The sequence below is a fragment of the Phyllopteryx taeniolatus genome, chromosome 1, assembly GCF_024500385.1.
Source record: "Phyllopteryx taeniolatus isolate TA_2022b chromosome 1, UOR_Ptae_1.2, whole genome shotgun sequence".
NCBI classification, from domain to species: domain Eukaryota; kingdom Metazoa; phylum Chordata; class Actinopteri; order Syngnathiformes; family Syngnathidae; genus Phyllopteryx; species Phyllopteryx taeniolatus.
Window position 1 is genome coordinate 26387469 of NC_084502.1, and position 13072 is coordinate 26400540.

The 13072-nt window shown below is 43.0% G+C and overlaps 1 protein-coding gene across 2 annotated transcripts in view; it reads right to left on the reverse strand.

The window, feature by feature from the left end:
- Positions 1 to 1442: 1442 nt before the first annotated feature.
- Positions 1443 to 13072, reverse strand: part of mmp23ba (matrix metallopeptidase 23ba) — a 32873-nt gene continuing 21243 nt past the window's right edge. For both annotated transcript variants that reach the window (XM_061784068.1, XM_061784057.1), the window contains exons 2-8: positions 8628 to 8764; positions 6844 to 6983; positions 5480 to 5647; positions 5234 to 5398; positions 3514 to 3624; positions 1869 to 1995; positions 1443 to 1774 (exon numbers count right to left, since the gene is read on the reverse strand). In XM_061784068.1, coding sequence (XP_061640052.1) covers positions 1600 to 1774; positions 1869 to 1995; positions 3514 to 3624; positions 5234 to 5398; positions 5480 to 5647; positions 6844 to 6983; positions 8628 to 8764 — 1023 coding nt within the window. In that variant the 3' untranslated portion in view covers positions 1443 to 1599. The remainder of the gene's footprint in view (positions 1775 to 1868; positions 1996 to 3513; positions 3625 to 5233; positions 5399 to 5479; positions 5648 to 6843; positions 6984 to 8627; positions 8765 to 13072) is intronic.

Here is a 13072-nt window from a genome sequence, read left to right on the forward strand (position 1 = left end):
TTGTTGGAAGGTGAACCTTCGGCCCAGTCTGAGGTCCTGAGCACTCTGGAGAAGGTTTTCATCCAGGATATACCTGTACTTTAATCTTTCTTTCGATTGCAACCAGTCGTTCTGTCCCAGCAGCTAAAAAAAAACCCACCCCGACAGCATGCTGCTGCCACCACCATGGACAGGTGATGAGCAGTGCCTGGTTTTCTCAACCCATACCACTTAGAATTAAGGCCAAAAAGTTCTATCTTTGTCTCGTCAGACCAGATAATCGTATTTCTCACCATCTTGGAGTCCTTCAGGTGTTTTTTTTTTAGCAAACTTCATGCGGGATTTCATGTGTCTTGCCTCTCTGCCATAAAGTGATGGTTGACTTTCTAGAACTTTCTCCCATCTCCCGACTGCATCTCTGGAGCTCAGCCACAGTGATCTTTGGGTTTTTCTTTACCTCTCTCACCAAGGCTCTTCTCCCCCAATTGCTCAGTTTTTTCCAGCTCTAGGAAGGGTTCCGATCGTCCCAAACGTCTTTCATTTCAGGATTATGGAGGCCACTGTGCTCTTAGGAACCTTAAGTGCTACAATTCTGTCTCTGAGCTCTTCAGGCAGTTCCTTTCACCTCATGATTCTCATTTGCTCTGACGTGCACTGTGAGCTGTAAGGTCTTATATAGACAGGTGTGTGCCTTGCCTAATCAAGTCCAGTCAGTATAATCAAACATTATACACGAGAACTTCCGTTATTCAAAAAAAGTGATAGTGTCAAAGAAAGTGTTCAATGATGGCTCGTATCTTGAAAAACTCATTAGTCGAGTCATTTGTATTCCAAGACACCACTCCGTTCATTAAGCATTGTGTTGCCTTCTGGTCAAATTTGACAGATTTCAAACTTTTATCTCTGAAAAATTATAGTTAATTTGTTCAAATTGACCTAAGATTTTAAGACTTTGTCTACAAAGAGGATTTCAACACACAAAATAAATGTTATTGATATGCATTTAATTTGATGAGTTTTAGTCAACTTCAGTACCCTCACGGTCAAAAATGACCAGTCATTAGAAATTAATGGGGCGAGGCAACAATTAGTGTAAAAACGGAGTTAAGGTACACCCTCATATGTCAGATGTGGCGCTCGCACACACACACACACTCACTCACTCACACACCCTGGGTCCCCCAGCAAACACCAAAGAACCTTTGCCCAGTAGAGTCGGATTCGTAAAATGCCATTGGACAAATAACCTGCTACTTCTTTAAATTGTCATCCACAAATGATTGCTTGTTAAGAATCAACAGTTAGCTATTTAATGATTTTAACTAACTGTGGTCTGATTACTTTTCTGGGTAGTGATACATTGCTTGTTCCTCGAAATGGTGGCCATTTTCGAGTAACAGTTTAAGGATGCTCCGTGGGATCTCCAACTTTGCGTTTCGAGTTCCAAAAAATACTTAAGGTCGTGGAATGTTTATTTTATTTTGCTCACATTAAATGACATTTGCACAATGAATGTCAACAGTTCATAGAATAGAAGGTACAAAAGAAGGAAATATGTGCCCAAATGAAAGAAGTGTGTGTGTGCGCGCGTGAGATTTCAGTTCAGAGCCGCAGAGGCCTTCAGAATCGCACACGCACTCTCCATGAGTAGTTGGTGAGAACTTTGTCTTTCTTTTTCACGATGCAGGTGTATGTGCCCTCGTTTATAGCGTTGGCCACGACGGTGATGTGGTCGTCCTTCAAAGAGATGTAGTTCGGGTGCGAGAACTCCAGAAGCTCGCCGTCCTTGTACCAGCTGAAAAGGGGAAATGGCCGCTGAGTCAGGCGGCAAAGAACAGCAAAACGGTAGGCCCTATGAGACAAGTTGAGCAAACGGGGATCATACTCACAATACTTTGCCTTTCTTCGATGCTATTTTTTTCCCACAGCGGAACGTCAGCTTTTTGCCCTCGACCACAAGCTTGTGTTTGGTCCTCGGGGGTGTCGGAGTGGGAGCCACAGTTGGGAATGGGAATTCTAATGGAGAAAATTACTTGTTTATCACGTGTCGTGTTAAGATCAATAATATCCAACATGCAAAAGACAACAAAATAATGTACTTGCTGGCCACAACTGTCAATACTTTTGAGAGCGTGCCATTCTTAGAGCCTGCTCGCCCATTAGGCAATATAGGCAAATGGTGCCTCCAGGGCAAAATTTGATCGGTCTGATTGTTCGTGTGTGAGCCATGGCATATGGTGCATTCAAGCGTGACTTGGAAATGTGTTCCATAGCACGTTAAAAAAAGGATTTTAATAGTTTAAATGGCTGTAAAATTGAGTTTGTGTGCATGGCAAATATTCAGTGGTTCCTTGTTTTCTTGCTCTGTTATGGCGCCTCTGATTCTGGTGAAACTTGTGTAACTTTTATGTCTGATAAACATGAATCTCACTTGTGGATGAGCAGCTCACGCCGGCATGTGCAGAGAGTCGCCATAGCCCCTCCCCTCTCACATGCGCTCTCTCTCTATTCAAACTTGTCTAACTTTATTCATTTTTTTTTCAACCCAGTTACATTACATTTTATTGATGGTCCCAGACAGGCTTACACACACTCACGCACACGTTTTAAAACAGACCCAAGAAAATGACAAAGGGCCACCTTGGGCATCAAGGGCAAAAGGGCAGGTGCCTGGGCACCGAAGGCCCCCATCCTCCCAACTCCCTGTATGCCCCCTGCTTAGCAGTCAAACGTGTAAAATAACCACTGTTAATATTAAGAGGTCAAATCAATAATGGTTGTGGCAATGTGAGGGCGATTGGTCTCTTTGTCTCGTGCATCTCACGTTTTAACATTCTTAATTGGCATACAAGATGTTAAGCACTGTAAACATTGTTATATGTACTGTATTTGTAAAGGCAGAATGTTTGCATTAGAGCTCTGTAAAGTGTGTCATTGCACCTAATGAAGATGAGAGAACAGAAAAAAATCCAATTCACCCTCGAGGTGATACTAACCTTATCAAAATGGACACTTAGTTCTGTTTCTAAACTTCCCTCTGAGCTGTGGCCAATTTCGCTAGCAACTGAAAGTCTGCTTTGAGAACAGTCGGTCTCTCTAATGAAGCAGAAATCCAAATTGACCTGGTGTGTCTCTAACCCTGGAGCCACAGTCTGAAATTCCAGCGGTTTGGAAGGGCTCAGGAATTTTCCACAGCCGTACGACGTCTCCCAATCAACGATGAGGAACAGATTAGAGCGAGCCAAGGAATCGTATCCTCCTGCCTCCGCGTTTTGTCCCTTGTTGCAGGCCGAAACCTTGGAAAGCAACAACAAAGCGGGAGGAGCCATTTTGTGTTGTGTAAGAGGGGCCCTCTGACACGAATGTGTAGCAAATTTCAACTCATCTGCTGTCGCTGGTGTGGTCACCATGAATGCAGTGACATACTTTATTGGTTAGGACCTGTTGGCTCACATTGCTGCATTGGCAAACGGATCACAGCCACTCAACAGAGACAACTCTTCCTCCCCTCCACTCGGACTGCTGCTATCTTACCGTAACAGAAATCACAGCTGGAGGGGCAGTGCTTCTGCATCAGCTTGCGCTTGCTTTCACAATAGCCTTTACGAGCCCACGCCGGACAGATGAAGAACCGGTCCAAACATCCTGAAGGAGACAGGAGACACGATGTGGATCACTGAGCAAATACACTAATCTTCATGCGTGCCAAGTGGATCATGTCATGCCAGAATCCCCGTAAATGGAGGAAGTCATTTCTTGATAGGGGGGGGCAGAGCGGGGCCTGGACCCCAGTTTAAGAACCACTGAACCATAAAATGCAATACTGTGGGATCTGTAAGGTTCAACACAACCTGCTCCGACACATTATGTAACATCCTTGTTACCATCCATAACCCTCATTCAGTTGTAAACAGATATTAGCCAAAATAAAAGACATCGCACTTGGACGGCGTGTGACAAACTCACATGGAAGTGAACAGAGGGGATGGTAAACAGGAAGTCCATCACATGCCTGCTTTTTAGTATTCTAAGGTTACGTTTACTTTGTTTTCCAAGCCGCCACGGCAGCCCCATTTCAGGCCACTGTGGACAAAACGGGATGGGCATGAAACCATGCTGGGGGACGGTTTGACAAATGCGACAGGCGAAATTTTGAAACTATCAAAAAATTTGCAATGGCAGTCACTGTGCAAATGAAAAACCTTGTCGGCCCTTGTAAAATGGGTTTGCATGCGACTAAACCTGGCCGTATGTCACAGAGCGTTGCAAAACTTGAGGCTCTCTGTATTTGGATGGACACCATATGTATTCTCCGCATCTATAAGGCTTCTAAAGCTAAGCCGCCATGTGTTTAATACAATGTCCGCCATTGCTTACCTGTTTATAACGATGAATGTTAAAAGTGTGTTTGAGAAAGCGAGAGTGACAGAGCCGGACTTTCTGTGCAATGTGTATGTGAGTAATGGGCTTGTTTTAGTGTTTTGGTACAAGAGATAGATTTGTAAATTAGTCGTTGACAGAAAACCAATAGTATCAAACTTTTGACGCCGTCTCTGGGGCTCCATTCGACTTTGCCGAGGCCACAAACCTAAGTGTGACAAAGCTGCCCGGTGTCCACGTTTTATCTGTAGAAATCCCGACGGAACGTAACAAACGCGAGGGACCCCATCAGAACGTGACGGGCTGGGACGGAACTTACTGGCATCCGTGGTAAACTCAGCAAGTCTTAAACACGACGAAAAAAGTGACCAAAATCCTATGCCGCACTACATTTTGGGCAAACAGGGCTGCCGTGGCTGCCCGAACATTGCGTAAACGTAGCCTTCCTCATGCAAATTGATAAAGAAGTCTTCTGTTCTAAGTAATGCTCAGTGAAGAAACCTGGAATGTATTTGTCAGGACAGTCAGAAACAAAACAACAATTCACCCGTTGTGGTCGTCCGCCGTGTTTTTTTTTGGCTTAGGTAGGACTTGGTTAGCCCCAAGTGCGGTATTTGAATGCAGTGTTACGCTCTCTAAAGTGCGAAGCTAGACCCACTGCATGGAAAGAAGACAAAATGCGCTTTCAACTCATAATAAACCTCTGCATGCTGAGGATGAAGAAGACTAAATCTTGGATACCCTCCATTTTTGTCCTTTGTTTACACATTTTGTGTGAAATGTACGCCACATTTGGTTGTCGCGTTCCAAACAGTACTATTGCGACGAAACGTCTACTGTTGTGTTGTCATTTAAGGATTGATTAGGATCATACCATAGAGACGATGCAAACCCCACACCTCATCCTGCGTGATGAGCTTGCGGCCGGTCAGCGTTGCGTTCAGGTGCATAATCGCTTTTGGGTCCCTGGAGTGCATTAGTCCCAGCACATGGCCTATCTCATGTGTTGCCACGTGGATGAGATCTGTGAGCCACACCCCTGCAACAGAGCACACGGCCGATTAACAAATAAATCGCTGTGTAACCCAGCTGAGCGGAAACCACCATAAGGACGGCGTGCCTTTCTTCCAGCTGAACCGCATGTTCCCCAGAATCCAGTACTCGTGATCGTCGAAGTGGATCTCACCCGTCGGCGGGAAAAATGCGTGCGCCAATTCTCCCGTGATGCCATCGAAACAGTGGTGCAAGTAGGACTGCAGACAGTCTGTGTGGTTGACTGGGTAGAAGCCTGCCAAAAACACAGACACGCACTGTGGCTCAGAGCCTAGCAGCAAAAGTCATCTCACAGTGGATATAAAAGTCTACACACCCCTGTTCAAATGACAGGTTTTTGTGATTTAAAAAAAATAGCTATATCATAAAATATATTACATGTGTGTGGCTGGGGATGTGGCTATGTTAAGAATCCCCCAACACAATCAAACCCATGCTAAATGGAAGTCAACACACACCTACTGTACCATCATTTAAAGTGCCTCTGATCAACCCCAAATAAAGTTCCGATGTTCCAGTAGGCTTTTCCTGCCATTTGGCTTTGCTTTCTCACAGAGGTCTGACGTTTTTGTGCGAACAATGACTGCTGCTGTACTTGGAACTGTTCAGAATTCGCTCAACCTTGATCAAGGCCCTAGTTGCAGCTGAAGAAAAACAGCCCCAAAGCACGATGCTGCCGGTACGATGTTCTTTAGGTGATGAACAGTGTTATGTTTCCGCCAAACATACCTTTTGCAAATATTGCCAAAAAGTACAACCTTGGTTTCATCTGACCATAATAAAATTAATGTATGATGTATGTCGGAAAAAGTGTTACGTAGGCTACAAAAGTAAAAATGTATTTCTACGGTAAATTATATCCAATACATGTTTTCATAACTTGGTACAACTTCTCTACACACAAAATAGTTTCCCTATTCTATTACTCTACTGCACACAGTGCTCATGTTGAGATGAAGAAAAACTGTTGCATGTTGTTTTAAGAGCTAGCTAGCGCTCAACTTTTATGCGATCACAACAATCTTTTTCCAAGTAAAGATACCTGAAAGGTCTACTTAAATACAGTAACAAGCTATCCATACTTTGTTACTTCCCAAACTGCGGAGCAGGGACAATCTCCCCTCGCTCCGCTCTATTATTTCATAACAGCAGGGATGACATAGTGCATAGCAAAGTGATCTTTCTGGAAAGCTTATGACGGAGCCGAACGCAAGAGACAACAAATCAGGCTGGACTTCAAAAGCCTCACCATGGGCTGACGCGCATGAAAGTTCTTAAGCATTAATGTTTTTCATTTTAAAATGATGTCTCAAGCTGACTATACGACTTTTGGTTTTATGATTTAAGGAGTCTGGTCTGGAGGCTTCTGGGACGAATCCCACAAAATGTTGCAGCAATCGTGGGCGTGTGGGAGGTCTTCGGAATACCCACCGATCTTAATGTCCGCCTCCTGGTCCGCTGGCACCTCTCGGAAGCTGAAGGGTGAGACGTCGCTCCACATGGCGAAAGCCTTGGCCATGCCTCGACGCGTGTCCGTGGCATTGATCAGGTTTGTAGGGTAGGACAGCAGGCTGTTTTAAAGCAAAAGCCGGATAATATCAGTTTACGCTCATTACAACATAGCAGGGGAGGAGGAAATATAAATCTGATTTCCCTTTTGTTAGCATTATTTTGACGCCCCTTAATTTCCTATTGAATAATCCATCTCAAAGTGGCAAAATGCAGGTACAGTGGAACCACTGGGTCAAATGGCCATTGGGATTCAACCAACAATCCATCCATTTTCTATTTCACTTATCCTCACTATGGTTACGGGTGAGTTGGAGCCTATCCCAACTGACTTTGTGCGAGAGGTGGAGTACATCCAGGGAAAATACAGTACAGACAAACAAGAAGTCACACATTCACACCTATGGACAATTTACAGTAGAGTCTTCAATGAACCTAAGAAGCATGTTTTTTCAATGTTGGGGGAAACTGGAGTACCTGAATAAAACCCACGCAAACACAGGGAGAACATGTAAACTCCAAACAGGAAGGCCGGAGCTGTGATTCGAAACCCAGAAGTCAGAACTATGAGGCAGATGTGCTAGCAACTCCACCACCAGTGCTGCCTTCAGCCGTAGATGTTAAGGTAAAATACGCCTCCAGCAGTGCAAATGATTAACTAATGTGTTTTTTCTTTGGTGAGTGGTGGGGTGGCAAAGAGGGAAAAATGTGGTGGTGACCACAACAGGAACTTCCTGCTTCACACAACTACAATATGGCTAAAGCAAGATTAGTAATGAAAAGAAGAACAGCAGACTGTACACCACTGCGCTTATGTGAAGGAACTCCCCTCCCAAACAGTAATCATGCATCATTAAAGTGTTCAAGTTTTATTCTTTTTGGAAAAAATTCAAACTGCAATTTACTTATTTTTCCTCCAAAAATGAAAGTCTTTTTTTCAGGGCACTTTTTATTCACAGTGGTGCCTTGAGCTACGATATGACTAGACATACCATTGTTTTATGTTTTTTTTTTTTTTTTTTTTTTTTTTTACTGACGGCCCTATATTTTTTGATCCACTGCGAAAAAACTAATATTGCAGTTTCCTGAGTCTTTTACAGTAGTTGTGAAACTCTTCTTCATTTATGTGTGCATGACTGTATGATACTGCCCTCTTGTTGCTAAGTTGCAAACACAAAAAGGAGCCACAGTGAATCAATCATGATGCACAAACTTTTTAATTTTTTCCATTCTATTTATGTCTTTATAAAGTACAATATTATAGAGTGCTATTTTCCATATTAAAAACACAGAATAAAAAATGGTTTTTTTTAGGTTTTTGCGGAGTGGATTACTGGCATTTTTATTCATTTCAATAGGGAAGGAGGTTTTGAGATACAAAGTGTTTTGAATTGCTAACCTGGTCAAGGAACGAAATAAACATATCTCAAGGCACCAATTTCTTTCTTCTTTTTCTTTTTCTTTCTATCTTTTAATTAATTGAACAGCGGTTAGCTTATACAGTTCAGAACATTACCTGTATAGTTACAGCAAAGGTTTCATGATAGCCACAGTCTGACCCCTGAATGGATGAATTAGATTGCCATTATTTCTAAAGGGGACAAATGTAATCTAAAGCCATACAAGCAAACAAATGGATGACTTTTGAGCGCAGAGGTTCCACTGCATATTTGACTACGGTTTGTATCAAATTTGGATAAGGATACTTGTATGTGAGCTTGAACTTGTCCCATTTGAGCTTCTCCGGGGTGAGGGTGTAGCGCTTGTTCCTGGAGAGGTGCAGCACTTGCGAGTGGGCCTCTTTGCGCATTCCGATGAGCAACACGGTGGTGTAAGCTTCTTCCTTGGACAAAGAAAATTCTTTGATTAATCACCTCACTTGGCCCCTCAAAGAGAATGTAGGACTTTGGCAGCAGCCTGAAGAAGGCTTGAGGAAGCTTGTGAGGAAATTGAGGGAGATAGATGACTGTTTTTTGGCAGATTACAAGCGTCAGAAGGCATGCAAGCATAAATTCCATTTGTCATATAACGGTAACAACAGCACCGGGCTGCTACTATTTCATTGCCTTGCAAATGAGACACTTACTGCTTTCACGCAATGGACTTCCACCTCATGGAAAATGAAGAGGTCAGCAGTGAATGTGCTTTCCAAACATGAGGTATGACGGGGCTTTGGAGTACAAATTCCAGGTAATAACACCTGGATTAGAGACTCTTTGTAAAGCTTTCACAGGCTATCGCTGGGCGCCTTTGCGGTTCAGTACTCTCAGTAAATAACCTGGGACTGCACAGGTTTTACTTTGTTTTGGCAGCAATATTTCACATTATTGCGCATTTTCACAGAGATGGGATCTACTTTTCCAAGCTTCTCTCTTCTCGATTGGACACCTGTGAAAATACAGTGGTGCCTTGAGATACGAGTGAGTTATTTGAGATATGAGCTGTCGTTCGGATGATTAAAAAAAATTCAAAAAAATGTGCCTAGGCTTTTGAGCAAAAAATTGAGATACGAGGGCTGTATGGTGGCAATGAACTCAACTCACTTTCCAACAAGCACCAGTTTGGCAGCTAGTGAACAATTCTTTAAAAAAGAGACTTCGAGCTGTTTAATGTCACTCCCAGTTGAAGTTCACTGTCAAACGAAACATAAAACAAGAAGAATTACATGTTGTGTATTTAAAACAACCACATAGCTTTGCCTTAAATACTATAAGTCCTTCTTCTTTTCCTTTCGGCTTGTCCCTTTAGGGGTCGCGTCATCCTTTTCCATGTAAACCTATCTCCTGCATCCTCCTCTCGAACACCAATTGCCATCATGTCTTCCCTCACGACATCCATCAACCTTCTCTTTGTTCTTCCTCTAGCTCTCTTGCCTGGCAGCTCCATCCTCATCATCCTTCTACCAATAGACTCACTATTTTTCCTCTGGACGTGTCCAAACCATCGAAGTCTGCTCTCTCTAACTTTGTCTCCAAAACATCGAACCTTGGCTGTCCCTCTGATGAGCTCATTTCTAATTTTATCCAACCTGGTCACTCCGAGAGCGAACCTCAACATCTTCATTTCCGCCACCTTCAACTCTGCTTCCTGTTGTCTCTTCAGTGCCACTGTCTCTAATCCGTACATCATGGCTGGCCTCACCACTGTTTTAGAAACTTTGCCCTTCATCCTAGCAGAGACTCTTCTGTCACATAACACACATGACACCTTTCTCCACCCATTCCAACCTCCTTGGACCCGTTTCTTCACTTCCTGACCACAATCACCTTTGCTCTGGACGGTTGACCCCAAGTATTTAAAGTCCTCCACCCTTGCTATCTCTTCTCCCTGTAGTCTCACTCTTCCCCCACCACCCCTCTCATTCATGCACATATATTCTGTCTTACTTCGGCTAATCTTTATTCCTCTTCTTTCCAGTGCACGCCTCCATCTTTCTAACTGTTCCTCGAGCTGCCTCTCAGATCACCTTGGCTGCAGTGGTCCAGTCTTCTGGAAGCTCCTCCCGTCCACCGAGAGCCTGTCTCACCACTTCCCGAAAAGCTGCACAACACTCGTCCTGCCTCAGCTTCCACCACATGGTTCTCTGCTCTGCCTTTGTCTTCCTAATCTTCCTCCCCACCACCAGAGTCATTTTACACACCACCATCCTATGCTGTCTAACCACACTCTCCCCTACCACTACCTTACAGTCGGTAACCTCCTTCAGATTACATCGTCTGCACAAGATGTAATCCACCTGCGTGCTTCTACCTCCGCTCTTGTAGGTCACCCTATGTTCGTGCCTCTTCTGGAAAAAAAAGTGTTCACTACAGCCAATTGCATCCTTTTTGCAAAGTCTAACACCATCTGTCCCTCCAAGTTCCTTTCCTGGTTGCCGTACTTACCCGTCACTTCTTCATCACCCCTATTTCCTTCACCAACATGTCCATTACAATCTGCACCAATCATGACTCTCTCTCTGTCTTGGATGCTCAGAACTACTTCGTCTAGCTCCTTCCAGAATTTCTCTTTCACCTGTAGGTCACATCCTACCTGTGGGGCATAGCCAATAATCACATTATACATAACACCCTCAATTTCAAGTTTCAGCCTCATTACTCGATCTGATGCTCTTTTCACCTCCAAGACATTCTGAGCCAACTCTTCTTTTAAAATAACCCCGACTCCATTTCTCTTCCCATCTACACCATGGTAAAATAATTTAAACCCTGCCCCTAAACCTTTAGCCTTACTGCCTTTCCACCTGGTCTCCTGGACACACAATATATCTGCCTTTCTCCTAATCATCATGTCAACCAACATTCAAAGTCCCCACGTTCAGTTCTAGGCTCTGTGCTTTCCTCTTCTCTTTCTGCCGAAGAACCCGCTTTCCACCTCTTCTTCGACTTCGACTCACAGTAGCTGAATTTCCAACGGCGCCCTGCAGGTTGACGGCGCCGGTGGCGGACGTTGTTAACCCGGGCCATGACCGATCCGGTATGGAATTCTTTGGATGAATGCTCATATTTGTTTGGCAAAGTTTTAAGCCGGATGGCCTTCCTGACGCAACCTTCTGCATTTATCCGGGCTTGGGACCGGCCTAGAGTTTGCAATGGCTTGTGCCCCCCATAGGGCTGCATTATATACTACAAGTCCATTTAGCTTAAAGCCAACAATCCAGGCAAAAGCCAATTGACGGGCTAACGAATAGCATCAGTGTTGCTGTATTATAACATTTCAAGCAACAGATATTTGAACACAAATGATGGAGCAACACATATACAGGCAACAAAACAATACTCACAGGCATATCATGTGCAAAAAAAAAAAGACTAATATTACTGAGTCAGTTGTGAAACTCTTCTTTGTGCCCATAGGTTGCCAGGGCTCGAAAAATAGCAGCACGTCCAATTAAGTAAAACAAAAAATGCTCTAATTATTTACATCCTATCTAATTAATTTATCTAACTTAGTGGATGGCATTACTATATGTTTGCGTAGTAAGTGTCATTTTTCTTCTTAGAAACACTCCAATTTTTTATTTATTTTTTTCAGGACGCTGGAATGGATTACCATTATTATTATCATCTATCGCTGGGGTTATAGGTGAAATCCGCGAAGTAGTGACCACATCAAAAAAAAAAAAAAGAAAGATTTATACATATTTTAAAGCTGTCTGAACATCCCCAGACTCTTATTAATCTTAAACACCTTTTAAACTCTTAAACATACAGTAATACATAGTAGTACTGTACACTACAGTATGTACATTTAATTGTAATATGTGTTTTAATGATTTAGTTTTCTTTTGTTTTATTTTACAGTTTTAATGTTTCAGCATAGGAAGCGTTTATTTTACCACAAAGAAATCACGGCATAAACTCAAAATCTCACAATATGGCAAATTATGCACAATATGAACATGAAAAGAAATCTGCAGTGCTCTGAATCTGCATTAAGTGAACCACGATATAGCGACGGAACACTGTAATTTTCATTTTTAATTTCCATTCATTTCAATGGGGAAAGATGTGTTTTAAGTTATGAGCATGGTCATGGAACGAAAGGCCATTTTTATTTTATTTTTTATTTTTTAGGTGTCTACATTGTGATCAAGATTATCCTTTTAACACATTGTCAGGTTTCCTTATGGCATTGTGGAAAACCAGCAAAGAGCCCTTATTCACTATTGCATTTTGCTCCCAGCCCTCAGCTTCCTGTTTCTGCCTCACCCAATCAAGATAAATAGATGCAGTGCTTCCTTTGCTTCCTTTCCAAAATAGTGAACCCAGAGGGCACACAGTCCCACGCTGTACTTTCACTGTTACATTATTTATACTGTGCAAGCTCTCTTGAGTCCCTCACCTCAACTGACACCACGGATTCACGTGCTCATTATTAAATATGGAATGATTTCCAGCGATGTGTCATGCGGCAAAGCCAGCGCTGACATTCCTGGTGTGTGTTGCTCCCTCCAAATTACATGTGCTAACAAGAAAAGATGTACCATAAACTATGAGGCATTGTAGACTCAAAGGGTAAACATTTTAAACAAACACTCCCCGAGAATCTTTAGGAGCCATCAGTTCCCCACGAATCGCCTCAGTCCTTACTCCGATATCAAATTTTTTTGTTTTAATATTATTTAGAAGGAAATGAAACAACTCATTAG